The sequence below is a fragment of the Haemaphysalis longicornis genome, unplaced genomic scaffold (genome assembly GCF_048455015.1).
Source record: "Haemaphysalis longicornis isolate Haplotype H1 unplaced genomic scaffold, Haemaphysalis longicornis Haplotype H1 scaffold_6, whole genome shotgun sequence".
NCBI classification, from domain to species: Eukaryota; Metazoa; Arthropoda; class Arachnida; order Ixodida; family Ixodidae; genus Haemaphysalis; species Haemaphysalis longicornis.
In genome coordinates this window covers 59,425,917-59,453,694 of record NW_027526407.1, presented here as the reverse complement: position 1 = coordinate 59,453,694, position 27,778 = coordinate 59,425,917, and the positions used below count along the sequence as shown (strand labels likewise).

The 27,778-nt window shown below is 46.1% G+C and overlaps 1 protein-coding gene across 2 annotated transcripts; it reads left to right on the top strand.

Moving 5' to 3' along the window:
• The first annotated feature begins 696 nt into the window (after window positions 1–696).
• LOC144142767 (atlastin-3-like) lies at window positions 697–22,421 on the top strand. Of its 2 annotated transcripts, none has more exons than XM_077674471.1 (10): window positions 697–862; window positions 7,006–7,410; window positions 7,468–7,680; window positions 15,484–15,702; window positions 15,756–15,920; window positions 15,974–16,030; window positions 16,089–16,160; window positions 16,221–16,370; window positions 19,694–20,072; window positions 22,329–22,421. In XM_077674471.1, exons 2-9 carry the CDS (start codon window positions 7,090–7,092, stop codon window positions 20,009–20,011), a joined length of 1,515 nt encoding a protein of 504 aa, XP_077530597.1. In that variant the 5' UTR covers window positions 697–862; window positions 7,006–7,089; the 3' UTR covers window positions 20,012–20,072; window positions 22,329–22,421. The 2 variants fall into 2 exon arrangements, with proteins under 2 accessions (XP_077530597.1, XP_077530598.1); XM_077674472.1 differs by lacking the exon at window positions 697–862 and adding an exon at window positions 2,284–2,303.
• Window positions 22,422–27,778: the final 5,357 nt, after the last annotated feature.

Below are 27,778 nucleotides of genomic sequence, written 5' to 3'. Positions count from 1 at the left end.
CAGGGCATTACACGGTCCACCCTGGGGTGGTAGTCGGCAATGAATGCTAAGCATTAAAAAAAATTACAAGGTAACACCTTGTAAACCTACAAAAGTAGAAAGGGCCGTTTCGTGCGGGTACACTATGGGACACTTCATCCTGCAGTGATATATGAAAAGCCGCCAGGTAAAGATCAGATCCGTCTTTAAATAAATAAGAACGAAGGCCTGTTTTCTCACGCGAATTTTGTTCTGTCGTAATTTTACGTTGCCATGTTCCGGTCCATTTAGTTTGAAATGGCACAAGGAGACAGGTAACGATTACGGCGTTTACAGCGGGTTTGAAGAACAGAATAATGCGTTTTAGTATCTAGGATTTTCGGGCGAGCCAAATTGCCGATTTGTTGGAGCCAATTTTTACCTTTACTGTTACAACGAATATCGGATATAACAAACTAATTTACTTCCCTGATACTACCTTGATATAACAAAATTCGACTGTTGTAGGTTTTTGCATAGGAAGGGTGGCCAAGAGGTTTTCTATTCTGTACACGTTACTGCTGCGAGCTATTATCGACCGATTGAGCTAGCCTTGCTCTTTCGTCGGGGATAGCGAGAAGGACAGAGAGTTATCTAAAGAGGCGGGACTGTTGACTCGAGCTAGTTATCGCGAGCAATATCCCTTTGAGCTCACAGATGAGTCATATCATTCCCCTCGAAGTGCGTGTGCATGTCCTAGGATGATCGCCGTACGCAAAAAGTTATTTCGTGCTATCGCTCGCCCTTTTTAGTCTGCGGCGCTCGTTGCAGATCTATTTCAGGCGCACGCACACAACGTCCTCCGCTGATCCAGTCGGTCGAGATGGCGACGAATCGCTGAGCGGTGAGCTACACAAACTTATATTATTGCGTTTGGGCAGCGCCAGCTTGTGTGTACTCGAGCTAACATAATGTTTCTGTAAACCGGTCCGATAAATGCTGAATATGTATGGTGGTAAGCACGTTTCTTATGTTGTGTGGCAGCTTTACACTTTTCTTCGGGGCTAGTGATTCGGTTTCTGGCCTCTTAAGTAATTGTACCCTCTTTCCCTCGTTCTTCTCTCGCTCCCAAGTCTACCTCAAACAACGTATAATTTGCGCGATCCTTTCCACTGCTAAGCTGCAAAATAATTTATTCTTATTCTAATCGAGGCACATGAACCAATTGTGGAACTCCGGACACCACTGAACGTATTCTGCTGAAATGGCCTCTATTCCAAAACGAAATCCACAATCTTCTTGATAACGTCCCCGGTAACGTAGGACCAAATTCCTTGAATGATCTTTATCCAACGTATACTCACCCAAAGTAGCAACAGCAATCTGGGACAATCTGCTCCATTTTGCATCACAACGCACTATTTCTTGCTTGTTATTTCACCACATCCACCGTGCAATGTAGACTTGTTATTGCCAGGATTTACCATGTATTAGAAACAAGCCGCCAGATTCCTTCATAATAATATACGGTAAAAGCAGCAAACCACTCTTATAAAATCTTAGTTTTACACTGCGACAGCCTTCATATATTGGCCAGAAATTCCTTAATAAAACGTGTCCCGATGTCGTGCTCATAACTTAATGTTTCAGCCAACTATTGATAGATCACGATGAAGCGTGTCGTTCATTTAGATTTTTTGGTGGTGCCCCGCTTAACACTGCAATTATGTGCACCATAATCCCTGGTAAAGCGCAGTTTTGTGCCATCGTAAATGAAACATTGTCATATGTATTAGAAATTGCAATATGAGTTATTATTTCTGACGAAAATAATGCTGCAGCAGAGTGGCGAGCTGGGCTGGTTGGTATATATGCACGAACGAACCTAAGATATCTGCAACACAGAAGAATCTAAGACAGATTGACCACCAGGACGGGTGCTATTCTTGAAAAAAAAACTTTTATAGAAAAATCAGTCGAAAAGTCTGTGTGTTACTATGGGTACATTATTTTTATTTTTTACATACACCTGAGGTCCTTCTCAAACTCATGTAAGAGTGGACTCAGGGCAATACATTGAATGAAATACAGCACATAACTCAGCAATGGATTAGTTTTGCTTGCCGTAATTTTAAAATCAGTGGAGGCCTAAAGTATGCAATAGACACAAATTGGTGCGTAAAAGAAATGCAATAATAATGTGTTTCAATTTTGAAAAAAAGAGCACTTCAATTAAAACATATATTTACAATACGTTGATAAAAAAATCTAACACCGATTTCACTGTTGTCTTAGGTCATTTATTCCAGGAAGATATCGCAGAATGCAACAAAGAGGACTCAACGGTAATAACGTGGCAGATTGGTTGCCAAATTGTCTCCCTCTTATGTGTTTCCACTGATCATTTCAAAGAATCTTGGAGGTATTAACCCGGCGACAATATGAAGTGTCCGTGGGAAAGCTGGTAAATGAATTTTAAACTGCATATGACCGTACGTTGCTCACCTTTTTGATGGTTTGTCCTATTACGAAAAATGTTTACACTAGAGTGCCGGGTATAAACCGCAAAAATAAAAATAAAGCTAAGTTCTGTACCCTTTCAATTTTACTAATCAAGAAATATTGGTAAAGGCTCAGTTAAAACACGAAGGTGGTGGATCGGTCGCCCGCTGTCGATGATCGACGATCCGATGAAGCGACGACTCGCTGGCTCGTTCGCCGACGGCACATAGCCGACGACGGTCTACTCCAAGTACACTCAAAATGTACAATATGTACACTTTACTTACATTACGTATTTACAACTCATGGCTACTGATCGCAAACAAGAGGTCGGGCAAAGCCCGCGTCGAGCGGGGCTCGCCGCTCTCCACCTCTCCTCTCTGCTCTGTTCCAATCCGTCATCAAACACCTCGGTTTTACTAACAAAACCCCGCCCACACAAGGGACGTCACAACTGGAGAGTGAGGATGGCTTATTATTAGCCCACCCTAGGCCACTGATTGGCCACCGTGACAAACAAAGCTAGGTGGGTTCAAAATAGTGACGTGACCCACCTCTATCACCCTCATTCAGAAACCCAAAGGTATTCCGAAAAACACAAATCCAACAGAAATAAAAACCAACCAACGGAAAGCAGACCTAACTACGGGAACCGTGCACGCCTATGTTTGTGCTCCGCGCCGCCAGAATTCCTTTCCTTTATTGACACGTGGAGCGCCTAACAAAGCCTGGTCGTCCTCCCTATTGACGGATCCAGCCGCCAAGTCACCAGGCTCAGGCGCGTGACGAACGGCAATTTCGCCCAGGAACTTTGAGCAGTGCAACTGACTGAACGTCTGGTGACCTTTTCCTATCCTTGACGCAAGGTTTCACCCCTTGGCTGCGCTTCAGCTATCACTTTCTCTACACCGTTCTGCCACTGTACAAGGATGGCACCGATGCCAACGTTGCTGGCGTAAGTACGAATTTCGGTTTCCGAAGCGTCGTCGAAGTGGGCCAGTACGGGTGCAGTTTGCAAGCGCTCACGGAGGACGTCAAACACATTCTGCTGTTCTTCACTCCATTCGAAGGCTACACTATCTTTCATAAGTCGCGTGAGGGGCTCCGCTATGTGAGAATAGCCTTCAACAAAGCGTCTGTAGTATGCCAAAAGTCTCAAGAAGCGTCTGACAGCCTTCGTATCACTTATGGCCCGCTTGTATCACTTATGGCCCAGAAATGTGAGCTCTTGAAAACGCAGGTGACATTTCTCCGGCTTGATAGTTAGTTAACTGTGCTGCACGAATGTCTTCGAGGACACTTCTCAGGCGGGACAAATGTTCTGCGAACGTGCTAGAAAACACAACCACGTCATCCGAATACACCAGGCACGTCTGCCATTTAAGTCCAGTCAGAACAGTGTCCATCATGCGCTGAAACGTAGGCGGCGCAGAGCATAGGCCGAAGGGAAGGACCATGAATTTGTACAGGCCGCGTCCGGTGTCACGAACGCCGTCTTTTCGCGATCTCGCTCGTCGACTTCGACTTGCCAATAGCCAGATTCCAGGTCCAATGAAGAAAATAATTTAGCATCACGCAGGCGATCTAATGTGTCATCAATTCTGGGCAGGGGATAGACGTCTCGCTTTGTAACGCTGTTCAATCTGCGGTAATCAATGCAGAAACAGAGGGTGTTTTTTTTTACTTACTAGCACGACAGGTGAGGCCCATTCGCTTCTCGACGGTTGGATAACATCATCTGCTAGCATCTCTTTCACTTGCTTCTCGATTTCCTCCCGCTCCTTAGGCGACACCCTGTACGGGTGCTGCGGCGCAAGCCTGGCGGGCTCATGCGTAATTATTCGGTGCTTCCTGACCGGCGTACGGTGTAATTTAGATGTCGTGGCAAAGCAATCGGAGAATTCGCGCACAAAGCGTAATAAAGCATCCTTCACTGTGGTCGAGAGTTTCGGGCCGATCTCCACAGGTATCTGTATGTCAGCTGTCGGTGACTCATCCATAGTTGTCCCCAATGTGGTTAAATGGGTCACTTCGGTGACTTCCTCGATGAATGTAATGGTAGTACCTTTCGCGAGATAACGACGCTCATTGGTGAAGTTCGTAAGCAAGACGGGTGTGCACTATGCAATCAATCTTGGGTTTAAGGCCCTTCAAGCCTCGAAAAAAACTATGTTAGGTTCCTGGCCACTGAGGGATAGCCGGAAACGAAACCGTAGATCAAATGGCTGCTGCTGTAACACTCTTGAATACTGTAGACATAACAACAATAACCTACACTGACATAAAGCCACTCATCAGACGACAGCTTCGCAAAACATGGCAAACGCACTGGACTGAAAACACAGACAAGTTAGCCGTAATAAAGCCATTCTTGGGACCATACACTATCGACACACGCAGCAGATACACAGAAGTTGCACATGCTAGGCTACGGATAGGGCGCACACATGTCACACACTCGTATCTGCTCTAAGGGTCTTCAAGACCAGTGTGTAGCAGGTGTGGAGAGGCCCTACCCGTAGTTCACATACTCATTCAATGCAAGGCACTCGAAACTACACGACATAAACACTTCAGAGAACTCTACAGACAACACATTCTGCTACCCCCAACGTTTTTTCTAGGTGACGATGCCATGGTTTCTGTGAAACGCGTGTTTAAGAATATGACGGTAAGTTTTTACACCTCATTTCCTATCATGCATAACCAAATCTGGCCCTATACACCAGCCATCACCATTATCTTCAAGGGATTTTACTAAGTCCGGTTTACCCGTTTTTATAGCTACCTTTCTGTGGTAATCACTCCTCTTCAACTATTAAATCACTTCTCTGTCACTGTTTGCCCTCGTTGGCCTTGCGCCATTAAACACCAACCATCATCATCATACTTGGTCATCTGCTCATTTATTTCTTTACTCACTCAATGATTGCCCTTTACAAAGGAAAACGGAGTATAAATACATCGGAATTTATGTTGCTCAATATATGTCCTGGTCCAAGTACATTGATATCACCTATAACAAAGCGCTGAAGAGATTAGGTTATCTATAGCCCGTTCTCTGTGTCGCCCCAAAAGAAACCAAGCTTTTAAGTCTCAAAACCTTGGTACGCCCATAACTTGAATACGATTCTGTCGTTTGGAATCCCAGTAACGCTTCCTACATAGCAAATGTAGAATCAATCCAGAACAACCAGTCCGTTTTATATATCGAAGATATGACCGCAATCCGTCGCCTTAATCCAACTTGCCACCTTTGAGCTTAACACAATTAGCTGCTCGGCGGCAATCAGAATATTTAAAATTCCAGTACACCTTGATTAATTGACCGCGCTTGCCATCGCTTCAAAGGTATTTTCAGCTTTAGAAAGCATCCTCTGTACGTACGAGAAGCCAACATGCGCTAAATAGTACACCATTTCACCCCAAAAATGATTTCTTAAAATATTGTTTTTTCCCTTTGACTATTGGGTTCTGGAACTCGCTACCCGGTGATACTCGCGGGATCCTTATAGATAAACTCTTGAGTGCAACATCAGATGCATGTTAAATACAGATTTGTATGTACGCCGGCTTTCTTTGGTCTTGCCTTTGTTTATTGCGTATCTTATGTAGTATTGTGAACGAGTCAATCTGTGCCATACGCTCGTGTTTTTGTTTCTGCTTTTTATCACTTTATCATTTGTATATCCGCCCCTAAAAAATCCCTAAGAAAGGCTGCAGTACGTATAAATAAATAAATAAAAAAACGGAAATAAAGGTGCCATGTAATCGCCCAGTCTTGTGTCTTAGTGGAGGTATATATATAGGGTACGGCCCCCAATCGATAAAACAAGGTTCTGTGATGGAAAGTCGCCAATGTTTTACACGTCTTTATAATCTCCATTACTTTTTGACGTTGGTGATAATGTTAACACCGCTACTACAGGGATAACGCAGTATTGTAATGAACTAAACTCCTATTTTATCTTCGTGGCCCCTTTTTCACGTGTAACTTTGCAGCTCAAGAACTGCCTTTTAAAAAGTCGCATTGTTAGGACCACGAAGACTCTTATTCAGGCCCATTAGGCCTAAGCTGAGAACTTTGAAAAAGGCTGCTTACTCCCCAGGTCAGTGAGGGCACCCTTTCTAGTACATCTCTTGCCTTCGTTCGGAATGTATCTTTCCCCGATCTCTGGCTTTCATCTATAGGGGAATATCTCATGTATAGAATCAAAAAGTGATCATTGTTCTGCCCTCCACTAGAACATTTATTTCTTGTCTATTTGAACGGCCACTGTATGGTCGGGCTGTTCTCTTTGTGGACTTTTCGGGACGAGGTATTCAGGCCCTCTGATGGATTTGAGTCGACGTTCGTAGGCAGGTTTGCAGCGAGCAGTCCAAACATGGAGATTTTTCGGCTGTTTAAAGCAGCCTTATGTTTCAAACCAGCGATTAGTAAACTAGATGTCGCGCAACGGATACACTGTTATAATGGCGCTATTACCCTAACATAAAGAGGAAAAAAAAAACACAATAAAAACTCAACCTGTACTTTCATTGCAGGCGTAAAAACGGGCACGCTAACAGATTCTCTCCGCACCGAACGAAAATCACCACTGTCGCAAACATTGGAACGATTCCGGCGCTATGGCACATCAGCGGGACATTGGTCGGCCAATTCCGATCCTGCGACGTGAAGGCGGAAGCCGTTTTACCCTCGACATTGGTCAGCTGGAGCGAATACTACTGGACGACAACGTTAAGAACCTGCCTGTTGTGGTGGTGTCGGTAGCTGGAGCGTTCCGCAAAGGAAAGTCTTTCTTGCTTAATTTTTTTCTTCAGTACATGCGGAACAGGACAAAAGACCAATGGATGGAGGACTGCGACGCCCCACTGAAAGGATTTCCTTGGCGTGGTGGTTCGGAGCCCGAGACTATGGGCATTTTGATGTGGGATGAAGTATTTGTGGTAAGTTAATGTTTCTGCAGAACTGTCAATCGCGAAGTCACCGCTGGGAATTTCCAGGTAACCACAACAGAAGGGAAGAGAATGGCCGTGGTTTTTCTGGACACCCAGGGCATGTTCGATGGGCGGTCGACATTAAAATCCTGGACCACAATATCTGCCTTCAGCATCATAGCAAGCTCAGTGCAGATATTCAATCTTTCACAGAACATTGGCGAAGATGAACTGCAATACTTACAAGTGTTCACTGAATATGGACGGCTGGCACTGCAGGTGGGTTCACGCACTGTACAATCGTGTTCGTGCTACGTTCAGTACGTGAGACGGGCTAGGAAGTCGGCAATCCGCACTGCAAAGTGCCAAATACTCACTGCTAAGTGGGGTGGGAGTTCGATGAAACTAAGGTGCCACCGGTAAAATAACCATTTGAGGAACAGTAAGAGGGCGGAGGGCTATCCCAGCCTATGAGAATTCGCTCTTACCGGTGGATGGAATCTGAAGGAATGAGCAGTCCTACTGCGTCCATAACCGAGGCCAACAACCACCTATACTTTCGCTGGATCATTTGCTCGCTGAAATATTTTCTAGTACAAATTACCGCTTGGAAGGACTGTTCACCCTATAAGGAAGGGCGTCAGGCAAGAATACATGATCTCTCCGATGTTATTCACAGCATGTTTACAAGAAGTATTCAGAACATTGGATTGGGAACAGGTGGGAGTAAGGGTTAATGGACAATACCTCAGTAACCTGAGATTTGCTGATGACGTTGCCTTGTTAAGTAACACGGGAGAGGAATTGCAAAGTATGCTTACCGCACTGGACAAGCAGAGTACAACGGTGGGCCTGAAAATTAATATGCAGAAAACTAAATTAATGATCAATGACCTCGGGACAGCACAGCGGTTTGAGTTAAGTGGCGAGGCCATGGAAGTGGTAAGCGAATATATCCACTTACGCCAAGTTGTGACCCCGGATCCCAAACATGAGGCAGACATAATTCGAAGGATAAGGACGGGGTGGAGTACATTCGGCAGGCATTCTCAGATAATGAATGGCAGCCTACCATTTTCCCCGAAGAAGAAAGTGTATGACAGCTGCATCTTACCGGTACTCACCTACGGGGCAGAAACTTGGATGCTCACTAACAGGGTTCAAGTCAAATTGAGGGCGTCTCAGCGCGCAATGCAATGGAAGATGATAACTGTAACATTAAGGGACAAGAAAAGAGCGGAGTGGGTCAGGGAACAAACGCGTGTTAAGGACATATTAGTAGAAATTAAAAAGAAGAAATGGATGTGGGCGGGGCATGTAATGCGAAGGCAAGATAACTGTTGGTCATTAAGGGTAACAGAGTGGATCCTTAGAGAAGGCAAGCGTTGCAGGGGTGGCAGGAAGTTAGATGGGCAGATGAGACCAGGAAGTTAGCGGGGATAAATTGGTAGCAGTTGGCGCACGGCCACGGTAATTGGAGATTAATGAGATAGGCCTTTCTTTGCCCTGCAGTGGGCGTAGATAGGCTGGTGGTGATGATGATGATGACAATGATGTGGATCAGAAGAAAGTCTGCACCTATGTTTAAGCCATGAGTGCCCTAAGTTCAGTATAGTGCGAAAAAGTGGCGGCGTCCAGTGTAGAAACTATTGCCGCTGTAAAAAAAAAAACATTACTAAATCGTTCGCATATACGAAGTGCGAATGTGAAATAAGTTAGCTTTAAAAAACCAGTTTTAAAACGAAATGGGGTACATTAGAGTTCGTATAACAATCGACCCCCCCCCCCCCCCCCGCCCGAAAGAGGTGCCGAGTACGTACCAACACGTCACCCTAGTACATTGCCAGCGCGCCACAAGAATTAGCTTTTTGCTTACGTGATAAGGGTAGCAGTCTGGGTATGTTAGTACCCCATAATTACAAATAATTATCTCAAACATTGCACACGGCAGAAGTGAAAGCACGCACACCCAACGCAATTGCGCTGTGCGTGTCTGTCTTCACTTCGTCCGTCTCCCGTTTTTCCCGCAATGTTTTTGTAACTACAGGGGAATCTCGTTGATACGATCCTACATAATGCGTTTTTCGGCGTAATACGTTTTTCTTTGTATTCCTGGCCTACGTCTGTTGGCAATAATGAATCTTTGTGTGTTTGGTGCGATCCAAATTTTGTTGAAAATTACTGCCGCGAAAGTGGATCTTTGCCGACATTTCTACATCTCGTACTTTTATTCTTCGGTATGCTAGCTAAGACAGCACTCGGCAACAAGCCACGATCTGCACGTGGGTAGGCTGCTTGGTTACGTGGTTAGGAACCGCAGAAGTGAACCTGTGAGATGTGGGAATTCTGTTACGAGTGTTTGTGTGCGGGGATGACGACTTAAGAAGCTGCGAATTGCAAACCCTGCAAGATATCATTGCGGAGCCCTCCGGTGTGGCGGCAGGTGCGAACGATGGCGACGGCAACGACGACGACACATTAGAAGATGAAGACTGCCAGGGCGACGGGTGTTCAACCATAGCCATAGTTACTCGATACACATCAAAGTGCTGGTGTTCAACAGCAAGCGAGACACTCGAGCACTCTGACGCACTTCGCAGCTTCGTCGCGAATGCAGAGCTGAGCGCGAAAACGGCAGCTTCTTTTTCACATTTCGGAAGAATTTACTCCTGAACGTTGAAAAGGAGAAGGAACAACGGTAATTGACCAGCCACTTCAATATTGCTTAATAAATGTGAGTTTCTGTTGATGTATGCATATTTTCCTAATTTTAATTTCTTCGGATAATAAAATATTGCATAACACGTTTTAGTCCAGGTTACCCCGTGAACAACGTATCAACGATAATTCACTGTATTGTTAGGGCGGCGATATCATATCCCGTGACTCGGGACGTGACGGCAAGCTTGTAGGACAGGTGCACATCAGCAGCAAAGAACTCTTTATTTCGGGGAAGCTGCCCGTTCAGTGGCGCGAATCCGCATATCGCAGTAGTTAGCCCTAAAACATGAGGAGTCAAGAGCCAAAAAAAGACGTGTTTTGTATGCACAGCGCTTCAGGTGTAACTCCCGAAGTACTCGAGCTAAATCCACAAGTAATAATTGCGACACCGCAGTTTAATCAACAGGCAGTACATGTGGAAGCATTACTCACCAGCACTTCACCTGCTGAACAACATGGATTTCGATATCCTACACGGAAGCAGCTTCAAGTGTACATGCTATTTTAGCTGTATTTTTCCGTGTCCTCAAAACGTAGTTCCAGTACAGTGCAAAGGTACTCCAAGAGGAAACAATCGGGCAGCCTCAACCTTGTCAGCATCTGACGCTCGCTCCATTTTTACCTTGGTGGTACTGTGACTACAAATATTAACCACGAGTCTGTCAGCATGCATTCGCTAAATTCTTCGCCAGTCGTAGCTGCAACAACAGGCAGTTACACTATACTACTATGGAACTGCAGGGGTCTGCCTCAACAAGCGGGTGAACTTAAGGAACGCCTTCGTGTGGACTCACCTTGCGCATGGGCTATAGTGCTTCAGGAAGCGTGCGGCCTACCCCATATCTCCGCATTTACCCGCTACGCGTCTCCATTCATTGTTGACAACCTTAAACCCCCAGTAACGTCATGCAGTAAAGGTGTGGTGTATGTCCTCACAAGACTTCCCAGCAATCTGTTGACTTTGAAACCTGGTGCTCTCCGTGGGAAAAAATAGTTGCTGTTAGAGGTGAGCTCAGCCACTGCGCAGTGATCCTTATATCTTGGTATGTGCGTTCTCCCAATAGCCATGTCACCATTGTTTGGCTAAGGTAGACTTCGAATATACGAGCACAACATCCCGTTTGTCCCATCCTAATCGGCGGTGACTAATGACTCGCACACAGCCTGCGGTTATGACATGGTGAATGCGCGAGGCTGACATCTCCTCAAGATCATGGACCATGCTCCCTTCACTTTACTTATTGACAAGACCCAGTGAACTCACCAATCCACGTCCATGCGTATGCCTCCACGTTCCGCAGAAAAATGTGGCGGCTTCGCCCATCAGCAGTTACTTCGTGGTGATCCAGGCAGCGAAGGTACTGGCCATGATCCCATTCACCTCGAACATTCATCTTCACCCTCTCGTCGTCTACGTCGTAAATCTCATATCACCAAGTTGGACTAGTTTCGGAAATCGTTGTACAGATGCCAATGTTCAAAAAGAACCTTTTATAGACTGTACAAAGAGCTCGTGAAGTTTCTGTGACTTTAAACTGGGCTGATGAGACCTCAACCCTGATTTGCGCCTTATTAAGTTGTGAGCGTAGTGCCGACAAGGCGGAATTGTTTGGTTGTAGCCATTCCAACTGTCGATCTTCCCAACCCCGCTTTAAGCATGAACGCCGGCTGCCCCGCCAGCGCTAGCTAGACATGGGAGCTTCGTTAGGGCGCCCGTCTGGAATGCGCACCATATGGCGCATTTTCATTCTTTGGGACGACCACCACGTCCACAGATCATGATGACTGAGTGTTCATCAACTCTAAACCCACTTCATTGAAATCTGCAGATACGCTGCCTCACACTGTATACCCAAATATTGAACTGCATCCAACCATCATACCCCTCAGTTTAGTCTCCGACAGGTGCCAGTATGCCGCCATCGAAGGCACCAACCGAGGATATACTATCACAATTTACAATGACAGAACTGCGGCAATTCACATGCCTAAACTCTGCTGGACTCGTGGTCTGACGGTGTGATCTATGAATCTTTCAAGAACTTCGACGATTGTTCTCACGTGGGTCTGGTAGAGGGGTAAAATTGGGTGTGTAAAATTCCCCCGGCCTGGCTTCAAGCGGATGTTATTACTATTGCAATCTCGAAAAACCGAATACCCATATACGCAACTTCGACCAATAGCATTCACGACGACCATTTGGAAGCTGTTGGAGCGCATGCTTCCCGCAGGCCTTCAGAGGTGGCTCTACATGCAAAATCTTTACCACCCATGCCAAATTGGATTGTGTCCCCCTTGCTGCCACCTATCGGGGATTATCTTCATTGGCGGCCGACCCGAGTGTGTTCGTTTTTGTGCTAGGCATGAAAGCCTACAAAGCGTACGATAACTTGGGCCACGCCACCCTCATCGAGGTACTCCATTTTCTTCACATGCCCCAACGCCTATGTGATTTCAGCTTCTTATACCTACGAAACGGCACCTTCTTCATCCGTGTCAAGGAATCCCCACCGGCTTCTTCCAGCACCGCCGTGGTGTGCCTGAGGGATCTCTCCTATCCCTCTTGCTTTTTAACATGCACATAATACCTCTCGCCTGGCGACGCGGTGCTGTTCCGCACATCTGTAGTGTCATTTATGTGGACGTCATTATGGTATTGTCTATTCACCAGGACAAACTCTTTCATCATGCAGGCTGACACTGGCCGCTTTCTGTGTAAGCCTGCAACAGGCTCTTGATAAAACCAATTCTTGGATCAGGTATCTTGACCTCCCACTTTCCCTACCGGAACAGCTATTCTCAACGTGAACTACACTTCCGGCAGTCAGCGCTTGCAACATTCCATATCCGTCTTTCTGCTCAAGGCATGCCTGTACCAAGTTTCTACTGTATGGGTGTTGTGCTTGGATATTACGACCACTGGTTTTGCAAAACCATGGATTGCTCTGGGACCATTTCGCAGAATTGCTGGGTCCTTGTGTATATTTTATATGTATCTTTTTTCGGTTGAATATATAACCTTCAAATTTCAAACTTCGCACTTCAAAGCTTCAAGCGTCTCAATCATTGCGTTTGTCCCGTCGCATTTCGCGGAAAGCCGGCGCGCAACATCCAAGATGACCCTCATGCCTGTTGGAGCCATTTTTCAGCCTCGCATAGTTTATCAAGCTCAATCCGACTTCCTCAATACGTCAGACTGGGCGCTACTCGAATCAAAACACGTCGGCAATGGGGGCAATAACCGGTCGTCAAGCCCTCACCTACACCCGAATTCTCCAACTGTAAGCACAACTGAACTTCACATCTGGGGAGCTAGGCCACCAGCGTCGATAAGCCCGCATCCAAAAACAAGCCCTCGACCTAGATGCCGCTGCTCTTGTAGCGTACATGACCGATTCACCAGATCCATAATTATCAAACACCAACAGACGGCCCCCATCTAAGTTACACCCATAAACTGATACAAGACTTATTGGCCGCATGCATCCCCGAACGGTTGTTGCCCCGATTCACCTTCGTATAGACCCTGCTGTATACCCTACTGTTTCTTGACGCCAGCGCTTCAGATACTTTTCTTCATACTAGTTCACCTTGTCCGGCCGTGGCTCCCGATCGATGACGTGTACTTACATTGCGATATAGAAGTGTCCATCAACGCAAGCAGGACTCCTCGCAGTGCGAGATGCTCTGCTACACACAACTGTGCTTAGCAACCCAGCTTCACAACCGTGCGCAATCTACACGGATTTATGCCCAGCTGTTGGAGAGCTTCGTAACTATCTTGCGTTCTCTGAACTTCTGATAGAAATTCAGGACATAGTGGACACTGTTGCGTCCTCTGAACTTCTGATCGAAATTCAGGTCATAATGGATACTTACTCATGCGGTGTTCATGTGTCATGGCGCCAACGCAACAGCCACTCCGTGGTGCAGGCTGCAGACGCCGATGCGCACGGCGTGCGTCTGCGGTATCCCGCTCTTGCACCTTTTTCAGTGGCTTTTCAAAGAGACTGTGCAAAAGAACGCCTATTTCGCACTGCGCGCTCTTACTGCCGTGCGATGCGGATCTCCCTGGCGGGTCGTCTTACCAAGATGAGATTCTGCTCCTACGTCTTCGCCTGGGGAGCACCCTCACGCCGGCTGTGACGAGGACCTGGACACCTCAGTACCATGCCCCTTTTGTCCCTCTCCTGTTGAGCCTTCTACAGCAGAGAATTTCGTGCGGAGCTCCTCCGCCCTCCGAAGCATACGCCTTGTGCCCAAAGCCTCCTGCAGCCTTCACCCCAAATGTCCGCCACATTTTATGGCATACATACAAGGTCCACACCATGGCCCCCTGTTCTGATTGCTTCGGGAATCTAAAATCAACCTTTACATATATTTTTATGCTAATAAAAGTACTGTAGTGGGAAATGGAAGTTCCAGTTCCTTTATTCTCATTTACTTGTTAATGGCAAAAGCAACAGTAGCGGAAGCACGTCTGAATGCGTGATTAGGAGGAAAGGTTTGCAGGCCTGCGGTGTCCGTAAAACACACTGAGTGAAGGTGTAGATTCTGTAAGAAGACGCGATGAATTACTTCATCAAGAAAGTACAAAGCACGCTAGATGCAACCTTGGTGAAGTGACAACCTGCATTCCGCAGCGGCACTCCGGAACTTACTTTTTTGGTTTTTCCACTTTTTTGGTGGAAAATAAAATTTAAGCTCACGTAATTAGTGCTGACAATAGTGACATGACGTATTATTCCCTTCATCCGCCATACTCTCAAAGAACTGATGAAGAAATCGGCTGTCCTTAAGGGGACAATAATTGAGTTCAGAATGAGGTATTTGCTCCAAGACCGCTCTCAGTTTTTCGTGATTACTGCCATCGGAGTGTACTGAGTGCATAGAAAACACCTAAGCCTTTTTCTTCAGTGTATTTTTTACAGAGGTGTTGAAAACTGGTACTGAATGACTGTACTGTTTTTCATACGTCAAACGTGGCTTCTTATGACCAATGTCTATGAATGGCTTCAATTGAGGGACAAATATTTTCATGAAATCTCACACAAAAAGAACTTCAACAAACTGATGTAGGCACATAAGGGAGATATTTTTACACTTAACGTCACATAATGATTCTCTGTAGTGACACACAGAAGGCGCGTTTTGGCTTGCATGTTCCAGAATCAATTTCCGAGTGAATGGGATGCCGTTACAGGCTGACATTTCCAAATATTCTCAAACTGAGAGTTTTATTTGTTATCCAACTGGCATCAGAAATTATGACTTCTGTCATTGCAAAACTGTAACAATTGTCGCTCTTCTTTAAATGAGATGCAGAATCTGCCCTTCACTTCAATTGCCCTGCTGTTTCAGACCGCGGGAGAAAAACCGTTCCAAAACCTTCTATTTGTCGTCCGAGACTGGCCCTATGCCTACGAAAAGCCATATGGCTTCGAAGGTGGTAGCAGCCTTCTGGAACAGCGCCTGTCGGGGTATGACAAGCAGGCACCGGAGCTCCAGCTCTCACGACGTGACATCAGGTCGAACTACTCGGACATTAGTTGCTTCCTCATGCCGCACCCGGGAAAAAAGGTACCCACAGAGGTTAAAAATGACAGCGAAACAGCTCTGGTGCCACTGCGCAGGTGGCGTTGGGACAACTTTTCGACGGGTGCCTATCAGACATTGGCGAAGATTTCAAGGAGCAACTTCGGGTGCTTGTGCCTTCGGTACTGGACGAAACTAAGTTGTTAGTGAAGAGGATCAATGACTCAGACATGACGTGCCAGCAACTACTGACCTCCTTGCAGGTACGTTTGCTAGGATCGTATTTCGCCTTTTCACCTTACTCGTGTCGTTGCAGGAACTCGCCGATGTCTTCAACAGTGGCGATCTTCCTGACCCGAAATCCATTATTGAGGTGACAAATCAGTGTTCTGCCTCGTGGGATTCATTACTACAGTGGTGTCGTTTTGCAGGCTACTGCAGAAACGAGCGACGTGACGGCTGCCACTAGAGCATTTGAACACTACAGGAGCGGCATGGAAGAAGTGAGGGAGCGCGGTTAGCAGCGTGCGCTCGGAAATAGAAAACTTCTTTTTTACACGCAGGTCTTTAACGGAAGCAGATCTTACCTGGATGCCGACTTTCTGCACGAACAGCACCTCAGATTGCGGGAGTCATCACTAGATCTGCTCGTGAAAGCACCCAATATCTCCGGGAAACCTATTTCTCACGAGCACAAGGAGAGACTTCTAGCGGTAAATGCCAACCAAACATTATGCTTCTCCTCTGCCTTGTTGGGGAGGATATCTTAATTGAAATGAGTGCGTATTCAATGCTTCTCAAGCGCTTTACTGACCACGCTTTTGTGCTACCTTTGGCGTACATTCGTCTTGCCAAATGGTGCTATTCTTTCTCTTGAGGGAGATAAAAATATAAAACTTTAATGATCAATGGGTTAGTCAAGGCTGGTGGGAGTGGGCTTCGGCAACATGGCTGCCTGACCCGTGCGCTCCTTATTGTGTTCCAGGTTTGAGCAACCCAGCGCTGCTTTCCAGTGCTCGAGACAAGTTGTAAAAGGGAATGGGTCAGATTTGCAGGCCCACGTGCGATTTTGTACTGTGCGAGTTACATTAGTTGCACAAACTAGAGGGAAGATCTTTTTCCACTAGTGGATTCAGGCGGTACATTCTGGTTAGAAGATTAGTCGGGCCACTTTTCTGCATGGGAAAAGACTGAGATAAATTATGTTTCGTTTGAGCAAAGTTTCACTAGCCTTGCGAGAGTACTTCAGACAGAGTGTGCATAGTAGTTCTGCAAGGATTTTAATTCGTTAGTAAGGATCCTATACTTAACAGATGTACTTGAGATTAGAGGAATTTTTTTGTAAATTATTGTAGCGCGACATGGGCAGGTGTCAGAATTACTACGTCGCTGGTATCCCTGTCCTAATTTAGCTATTTCACAGCGAAACTGTTTTCCGTCGACAAAGAATCGCACGCACTTCCTCTGGAGATAGTGTAAAATGCTCTGAATGCCCCAACGCAATTTACATGTCTTGGGAAAAAAGCACGAAAGTCAGCCGCTAAGACGACCATGGGATTATGCCAGGTTTCATTTGTTTGTAATAATTATTTAGTTAACACTGAAGTTGTTCATGTTGGAGAACTCCCGTTTGCTGTCAGTACATGTGTATGCGGATAGAGTGCGGTTAGAGAAAATGGCTGTAACTCTTGTTTTATAACCCCCCCCCCAAGAAAAGGGTTATACAAGAATAATAATTGCGAATTATTCTTCGATAGGCGAGTCTTTATTCGATCAGTATGGTTACTCACCTTATAAAACTTAATATAGCTACCCAGCAGTGCAGCTCGCTGATAATCTATAGGCATAGTAGTGAAAGAGCTCTGGATTTTTATACCTTAAAGGCTAAAACCTCATTACCTAGGGAGGTATGGAAACAGTAAGCGAGGAGTGTTTTAACGTGCAAAAATGATGAGGTAACCCTAACATCCTTCGGTGATGAAAAATAGTTTGTCGACAATATCAAAAAGGCATAGAAAATAGCTCATATTGCAAAATCAGTACTTACTCTTGATACAGCACCAAATGTCGACCGTGACTAAAATTGTTTATCTGCTGCACGAACGAGAAAGCACAGTAAACCAAAAAAGTGACTAGAATGCCGGGGCTAGAAAGCGTAAAGGGCAGAGAAATCCACTTGCTGAGTGGCGGAATAGGATAGTATATATGTTTACAGGTTTGATCTCATGGGCATGGTTGATGCGTATAAAACGTGTGGCGCCGGGTAAATAAAATTTCCGGAGAGCAAATTAGTTGAGCATAACCTGTGGGAAAATAATAGGCGGAAAACTTTTGTGTGCATGGCAGGTGGTAGAATATTTAGATTATGGACAAAGATTGCAACACATTGACAGCGAGTATGAGAGCACGAAATTTAACCTGCAGCCTTCTAAGCATATTAACCCGTATCCATTCATCGTGGCACGGGCATCCTAACGCACACTAGCGGTGGTGTAATTACAGAAATATGCGCAGGAAGATTAGTCAAGTTTTCTTGTTGTTTTTGAGCGCAGTTTTTGAAGTACAAGTTGTTTTAAATGTTTGTGCCTCATTGATAAAGAAGCAATGATGTAGCTTACGTGTGGGTTCCAAGAGAGATATTTTGCCATCGCAAATATTTGTATCCTGCGCTTATTTATAGTTATGGCTTCGTATTCTGTACAAGAAGTTTTCTCCGAAATTAGAAGGTGGCGAGATACTTATTAGTTTACAGGTATTTGGGCTTAACTACTCGTGGCAAGCACCGCATTAAGTCGAGATTTAATCACGATGACGTGGCACTGTGGGTCACCGAAGGATTTGAGAAAATCAGTCCGTAAAGCATGCAGACATATTAGGATAATCGCATGGAAGAGGTATTGATGTCCACCAAGTCGTTGATGTAAATGAAAAATATGAGGACACTGACTACAGCCACCGAAGACGCCTAAGCACTTTTTAATTGTTGTGAATAAGGAAGTGTGAATATCCATTTGAATACCTTACACGCCTTGCTTCCGCCTCGCGTTGGTGAAAGCCGTATAATGCTGCCACTCTTGCATTTTAGCTTTGAATCCGCCTTAATGCTTTTGAATGGCTTCGACATGTATCCTATGCATTGTGCCCCTGGTCTTTCTTGCCACAGTGTAACGAAAGAGTTGCCCAGGGTGGTGTACTTTGCTGTTTGCACGGTCGCTCGTTTGGGTGGCTAACCCACTTTTTTTAATGCAGTGTTCCAGCGCGGAGCAGTTACTACAGCCTAGTCTAAGCTCGCACTACGGAGGGCCTTGTGATATAAACCCCCACCAGCTAGGCAAGACTTCCCAAGAAGGCAATTTTCTCTTACAAACGGGGACACCGACGCCAAGGCCGCGGCTGACGTTTTCGCTTAAAATATAGTTCATTATTTCCGCATTAAAATTGCCGAGGTGCGGTTAAAAACAACAGGAATAGATATCAGTGGCTCGTTATTACGCAAATGGCTGAGCAGCACATTCTGCCAAGGGGCTGTCTATACCAGACGTTAAACCGGCGGCCTGCTATTCTTTTTTTTTCGGAAATCAGTGTTGACATGCCAGCCGCAGTGGTAACTGGCCACGTGTGAGGCAGCGCGCGCTCCGTCCCCTTCTCACCCACGAAGCGCCGCACTCTTAAGTAGACGCAACAACGAACCGACGGGTTTTGGAGGGGTAGCAAGATCAGGACAGGGCTCTTAATTTCAGCTGCAATGAATACGACTCAATGTAATATACGTGGATGCCTTTTCAACTATAATGGTGATCAACCTGAGGGATGACAGCAATAAAGACTGCGCCTGAAGACTACGCTGCTTACAGAGAGCAGATAGCAATCTTAAAAGACATGCCAACCACCGGCACGAAACTCCGCACATTTTAGGCAAAACGACTTCGTTTATTAAAGGCGCGAAGGGGAACGGACAGAACAGACAACCGCCTAAAGCGGACGGTGGGGCCCGACCTTACTACGTTCAGTTGCAGCGGACTTTCTTGCCTCGCAGCTGATCGACCAGAGGTTCGAGAGCTTTTCCAAGAGCAATGAGGGTCACCAGATCATGGCTGAGAGCGAGAAGATCACGCTGGAGGGTGCCGCAAAGACTAAGGAGATTCTGGAGAAGGCAGGCCTTCGAGTCGATGAAAACGGGGAAAATATGCCTGTAGAGACCCACTCTGGTTCTCAGGAACTGGAGGAAAATGCCTGTCCTTCGCGGGCCGCAGCGCAAGATTCCTCCAACCATACGCGGTGTACAACCACAGCCCAAGCATTCATCAGGGGATTGCGTGGTGTGGGCCGTTGGCTGACAACACTGCGGGAGTGACAACACTGTGGGCGTGACAAGCATGGACCCCGAAGTACCGTGGGCGCAGGACAACAGCAAGGTGGGTGTTTTCGAACAGGCCGCATACCTTCTGCCCTGTAGTGGCTCTCAGATCTTTCGAACGTTTGTCGATGTGCCGTTTCTCAGATACTTCCAACGGTGGTGACAAGGCGTGGAAACAGCTAACCTAAGACATCATTGTGTGCCCGTAGTGTGAGGAAAGCCCATTTACGGCACCCATGCTTGTTGTAGAGTGGGTTCTGAGATGGGTTATCGTTTAGTTCGTATGATCGTACATGGAAAGGGCTCGTACACAGACAGACTTAAGCTATGCGGGGGCAAATAAGTGGACGTCTCTCGTACTTTATGGCTATTTCGTCACTGTGTGCTGTATGATGTTGTGAAACACTGGTCGGGCTTCGAGCGAGAACACCTGCATGGAAAAGGAAAGTTAAAGCCCGAGCTGTCGTTAACATTCACCTCTATTTAATGCGTTAAAGACAGTACAAACGCGTTTGAAATCAAAGCCTAATATCTGTTGTATTGTCATTGTAGGATTCTCTACCGCGCTGCAAAGCTAGACAAGCTAGACAATATTTGACAATACGACACATAATCAAGCAAAACAATATGTGTCTACTAGGCAAACACAACCGTTAGCATGTGAACCCCCAATTCTGAGATGCCTAATTTTTATTGGCATTACGTTTGCTCTTTCGCGCAAAAGAACTCCATAAACATTTCCCGACAGACCTTGGTACAAAAATAGAAATTGAAATTACCCTCTGTGTATTGCAAAAGAGTCTTCCGCGCTGTTTTTAAACTGTGTGGATTGCCGGATGCTATAAACTGGTAAGACAAACCGAATCAATTGCAGGGGGCAGTCATGTTACTATAGAGTTGACCGAAAATTGACCGCCTATCTTGTTCGCTGGAAACGTCGTCGAACGACTACAGTCTTCTGCCGCCTCCGCAACTTAAAGGCCTCTCATCTCCCTTGCCCGTCTCTCATTCTTTTCCCCGCCCTTTCGGTCCTCTCACGATAAAGATGAGAAAATTTTGCTAAAGCCCTTTCAACTTTCCCGCGTTCCACTTGTAGTGCCACCTACTGGAGCCTCTTGTTACTGTTGAACTTGCACCACTACCGCGAGGTCCAGGTTCACGCCGCCTGTTCTGGTACTTGTGGGCGAAAAAATTTATTCCGACATGCATTGTGTTGTGCTACCTCAATGTCAGGCACACATTTATTTTCAAGTAAATCAGCACTGTCTAGTACCAGGTATGCCAAATATATGCCTAATATTTGGTTTTTGCTATACAATGTTGACAGGGTTGAAGCGCGTTTTTGATTTAGTGGTTCGGAAAAGATTTGGCTATATTTTGTATTTAATCTTTATTATTCTTTAAGAATTATTGAATGTTTTAGCCGGAATGCTAAATCTAACGACAGATAGACAGGCCGATAGAGAGAGACGGATACATTTTTTCAGACAGACAGACATTTTCGGGTTTGAGTATTCCAATTACGACTGTCGTCTTTAAAACTGAGCACACCCCAGCGTTTTTTGCCGATAATCAACGTGAAGGCAGGTGAACTCTGCTGAAGGTCCAGTCGAACTCCGCAGGGTGGTCTTCGCGCGCAAATTTCCCTGGCTCGCAAGTGGCCACCACGCCCCCGGAGAAGGGGAGCAAAAGCCAACGGCGTTTGACGCTGGGCGTGAATAGAGCTGCTGCCGCCACTTCTCCATCTCCTCTGAATTGCTCATTCTTGAAAATTATGTCCTTTATTTGCAGAAGGAGCTTGTTCACCCTGGCTTACGCTAAAGAGTAACTAATGCATAGGGCTTGTGCCCATGAAAATGGGAACTGAAGCTCAGGCCGTGTCCTTCTCCTCCTTACTAAACAACGATCCTCCCTCAGTCATTGAAACCAACTGTCGTCACGACGAATGGCCGCAAATATTGTTGCTCTCCCCGAATAAATACTTGGCCTACACATGAAGGGTTTCGTTTTTAACCCTGGTAGGGCAATTCGTTTATTACAAACATCATGTTCAAATAATGGCCAAAGGTTACGTAGAAACAGGGGCGGCACATCTTACGGCATTGGAAGGCCTGTCCTTCTATCTGACGCCTTACCAGTTCAGTTGGTATTGGCCAAGGCAATACATGATCCGCGGGCGGGGAAATATGGAACTAGTTATCTGGTTAACGACTAATTAAACTTTTAAAGTTGAGAGATTGTACGGTTAAAAAATTGTTGGATCATGTGCCCAGTGCTCTCCATTTAAGCTGGTTGCTATTAAATTTTCTCGCAGCCAACAGCTACCGGTCATGGAGAAACCAAGAGCTAAGGATGCCTCTCCAACACATCGCACCTGTAGCTTCCATATAAAAGGTACTTGAATCCACGAAGCAACAATTTCTGTCTTTACTGAAACAATATATTCAAAAGTACTCAAAGTACCCGCCCATCTAGAATTTACCGCACTACCGAATGCTGGAAATCATTTGTCGCACAAACAGAAGCCTCCATGAACATCTACAAAGAAAAACACGCTAAATCTTTCGAAGGAACCTTTCCTCAATCGCCCGTGGCTTTATATGCCCATTACGAATAAAGTACTTTTTTATGTCAAAGCCATTCGCCTCTACCTCCTTTGATTGACCGGATGTAGAATGAAACTGCATTATCAAGGGCGGTGACGTTCAGTTTTGGGACGTGAACAAGCCATGCACTTCCGGGGTGATGCAGAACGTTAAATGAACTTGTTTATATGTCGCGTCGCGCCCATAAATCTATAATAAATACACCAAACCATCCCTACTTACGAAAAGCATGCGTAGATTTTAGACATGCGAGCATTTCACTGCAACCAGCTTGCACTATGGTGCAAGGCTGGAGAAACAGTGGACCTGGCGTCGAGGAGTTTGCGCTGGGGTGATGTTAGGTTTAGCACAACGGGATGAGTTCGAATGTCATAAAACGGTACCCAAAGATTGCGTACAGAGAATTTCCTTTGCTTGGCCTGCGATAAACTGATCGTTGTGGCTGTCAAATGTCCACCTTGCTACAGACTTTAGGAGGATTATCGGCCAGGGCTTTTAGTCATAATACTGAAAAGATCAAGGGAAAGACACAAACAGTTTGATGATGATGGTCTCACATCCACATCTTAAGCCACGTTAGCGCAGATGTAATATTTGACTCGAATTACTGGCCTCAAAGTACATGAGCTTTGCAGCCCTCAATACCACTATGACTGCAAAGAAAGTGAAATGGCCATATGAACCCTGCACGGAATCACAGCCCCGGACCCCGACAGTCAAAAATACGATACTCAGATATCTGAACAACGACCTCATCACACAAGTTGCCGACCTCTACATTAAACAATGGGCCTTAGCCACCCTACCATCTTCCTGGAAACACTCGGACATCACCCTCATACCTAAATCGGGAAAACCATCCTCTAGACACGAAATCCACCCAACATTTTTGTCCTCCTGTATTGGTAAATTGCTGGAACACGTCTTCTACAACCGTATGTCCCACTATCTAGAATATTACAACCAATATCCCCCCAATATGATAGGCTACAATGCGGCCCGCTCTACACAGAATGCCCTTTTTCAGTTCCACCACGACTTAAGACAACACCCACCTGCAAAAGACAACTTTGCGATAGCCTCACTGGACTTGCACACAGCTTTGGATGACATTTTATGGCAGGCGATCCTCACAGCTATCAGCAACCTCGCACTGCGAACGTGATTTCATACCTATGGCACTCGCAAAACACTCTCAAATACCGAAAAGTAAACTACAACCAGTGCATACTGCCAGTGATAAGATAAGGGGCTGAAACTTGGCGCCTTACTAAACAACTAGAAAGTAAACTTAGGTTGGTTCAACGGATATTAAACAAATAATGTTAGGAATAACACTCAGGGACAGGAAACAAGCTACTTGGGTTAGAGAACGAACTATAAGTAGAAGATATCGTAGTTCAAATAAACAAAAAGAAATAGGCTTGAGCAGGCCATGGAATGAGACGAAGTGACAACCGGTGGAGAATTAGGGTAACAGATTGAATGCCAAGAGATGGGTCTAGGAGAAGGGGAAGGCCAATAATACGATGGAGGGATGAAATACTGAACTTGGAGGGTAAACTGTGGACTCGAGCAGCGCAGGAAAGGAGCAATTGGAGGTCAATGGCAGCGGCCTTCATCTTAAACTGCCTGTGAGTTGGCTGATGATGATCCGCAACTTTCTCCTTCAACGCACAGCCACTATAAAACTCGGCCCCATACACTCTACACCTTTCTTGTTGCCTAATTAAAGGTATCCCGAGGGCCAGTTCTGTCACCACTACGTTTTAACATCACACTTCCTTCACTTGATTTCCAGCTCCTCAAGGCCCTGCACTTCGCCGCACCATTAACGCTGATGACATCACCCTCTGGGTGCCACTTCGCAGTGATAACGGCATAGGAAACATCTTACAAACCGGCATACACAACGTCCTCACATGCGTCCCCCATGTCCTACTATGATCGGCCACCGAATGCAAGGTATCAAGGTAATTAAAGGTATCCGGAGGGCCAGTTCTGTCACCACTACGTTTTAACATCACACTTCCTTCACTTGATTTCCAGCTCCTCAAGGCCCTGCACTTCGCCGCACCATTAACGTAGATGACATCACCCTCTGGGTGCCACTTCGCAGTGATAACGGCATAGGAAACATCTTACAAACCGGCATACACAACGTCCTCACATGCGTCCCCCATGTCCTACTATGATCGGCCACCGAATCTGTCCTACTCCCGAAATTCATCCTTCCCCAATCCCCATTACGACTACAGTAGCCGACCAATTTTTCGGACTTGGATGGAACCAAAAATAGCCCGAATAAAGGAGCCTCTGAAAAATTCGCGAGCCGCAAAAACGATCTTTATTTCAATTAAATTGACTGAAGAAGTCGCGAACGGTACCTTACCTCAATTTCTTCCTTCGTGTGAGAATGTCTGCTTGCATCTTTGCAGGTGTCACGCTTTCTTCGTAAACATTGGGAAACAATGCCAAACTGTTGGTAATGTCTTGCGTTGACGGCTGCAGGTGGTCGGGAGTTCCTTCGTCGTAGTCAAAGTCACTTTGCGGTACCGCGGTTGCTCTGCATATGATCCCGTCATCCGTTAGCTCCGCGCACAACAGTTAGTTGCTGTCCCCTGCAGCAAACTCTCGCAATCTCACGAAAGATCAAAGTGGCTACGTCGGGGGGAGTCAAGCCGATCCCCGTCCAATCCGAAGCTAGCCAGGTGTTAGGATTCAAAATGGCGTCAACCTGGAGTCACACCGTGGCTCTGTCGCAGAAACATTTGTCCGAAAAATCGATGTTTAAGCTTTATTTTGCCAGAAATATCCGTTGTTCATGTACATTTCTCTTAAGGGACAACTGCCAGTTCCTCGGGAAAGTCTGGAATATCCAGCAAGTCCGAGTTTTCGAAGTAGGAAAAAATGGTCGGCTACTGTATTGGCGAATGACATACCGAACTCCCACACTCACGAGCAAAGAATTCTGTCTTACTATCCCAGACAACAGATGTACACTCCCCACATACACAGCTTCAACTATCCACCACTTCAAAAGAGTTGCCAGCCCATTCCTTCCTCACCCCATTCCTCGCGATATCCGAGCCCTCATCCGCATAAAATAGCTTCCCCGTCAAGTTGTGTTGAGCTCAAGAGAAGAAAAAACTCAGAAAAGAAAACACAGGATGGAGAGTAGGCCGATCGCCCGCCTATGGGTATGAGCCTCGAGAAGGCAACAGCCTTGGAGAGAGGACGAGAAAAAGTAACGTGATGACGATCTTCGGCGGATGCACGCTTGGGATGTGCTTGCACAGAGCAGCGAATTTACCCATCGATGGCACCCGTGGTACCGCACTCGAACGTCGCCAATCTACTCCTCGTCACCAGCCATATCCGCCACTACACCGGGCAACCACGCCGGGATACCTCTCCTATCGTTCTTGCTGCTCCTGGTGGCTTCTCATCCCATTCCGGTCTATGTGAAACCATCGACGTCACTCGTGACCGAGTCACAACGAGCTGCGCAAGTGAGACCGTCCCGTTTTTAGTCACGCTTTCCCGCCTTCTTACAAATCGCCACTGAACTGGTACAGTGAAGAACATTGTCACGCTTACCCCCATCCCCCCCCCCATTCCCCCGGGGTTTATTCTTTCCTTTCAATTCTATGATTTTTCTATCCTGTCCTGCTCAACCGCGTTGTCCCGCTGTGCATATTATAATTTGACTACGTTTCACCTCCGTCTTGTGGACGCTGTCTTCATTGATTTCGTGTACATGCCTCACTGATTCACAACGAAACCCTGACATCACTACACCCATGCGCTCCATATTCCACGTCAACCGGTACGCAGCTCGTGCAAGTTACCATGCCAAACCCTATCCCCACGTCAAACATACACTCAACGTAGATGCAGCCAAATACCCGCACAAAGTAAAGCTGTAGACTGGGTTAGTTTGTAATTCATATTGATCAAATGTAGGGGAGAAGAAACACACGGGACGGAAAGAATACACACGGACGACACAAGGTGCTCTCCCACTTTTTATATGGTGCTGACAAAGAACTTCTTTTACGTGTTTTTACTAGCCTGATAGGTTCATGATTGGGCTATGGAAGTGTTGTTTATGGGTCAGCAAGTAGAACACCCCTCAAAATGCCGGGCCCAGTGCTTCATCTGGGGCTTCGCCTGGAATGTGGCGCATTCCGCACTAGCCCGGTAGAAAGCCTCTATGTGGAGTGTAATAAATGGAGCCTACAACGTCTGCGAGCATACACAGATCTCTTTTATACTTCTAGAATTTCATCCATGCCTCACCACCCTTTTCAACCAGTTTTTTATGATACATCCATGACTGAACTCCTGCTAAACCAACCATCTTTGCCTGCGCCCTTTTCTTGCACAGTTAGAGAGGAAGTGTCAGAGCTGGCTGTCTTCTTTTTAGATACCATCCAAACTTCTGTAACAGATTTTTTAGCGCCATGGCATCTCCGCCATGTGTCATGCGACACATCTTTCACACGTATAGATAAAAACCGAGCTCCTAGATGTTCAATTCTGCTGCACTTTCATGTATTTGCAACAGAAGTATGAGTGTTCTGAATTTTATACGAACGCCTCTAAAACTGCCACCTCCGTGTCCTGCGCTGCGCGTGGACCCGGCCTTAATGTCACTAAAACTCTGAATAGTAATACTAGTATCTTTATGGCAGAGGCTTATGGTGTGCTTGTTAATCATATACTTCAAAGCCACATCCCAAAATCCATTATCTATACAGATTCCATCAGTGTTGTGCGGGCATTGTCGTCAACGAAGTCTACGAAAAACCACGTTGTCAATCTGATCGTCAAGGGTATAATGTCTGTATATGTCCACAAATTTGAACTGGTCCTTTGCTTGGTCCCTGGCCGCTGTGGTATAGCCGGGAACGAAGCCGCGGATCGAATGGCTGCTGCTGCTACTACTCTTGAACACAGTAGATAACCACATTACCCTACGCCGACGTGAAGCCACACATCAGACAACAACTTCGCAAAACATGGCAAACACACTGGAGTGAACAAACAGACAACAAGTTACACGTAATAAAACCACGCTTGGGATCATGCACCACATACACCACCGACATGCTCAATAGATACACAGAAGTCGCCTTGGCTAGATTACGGGTAG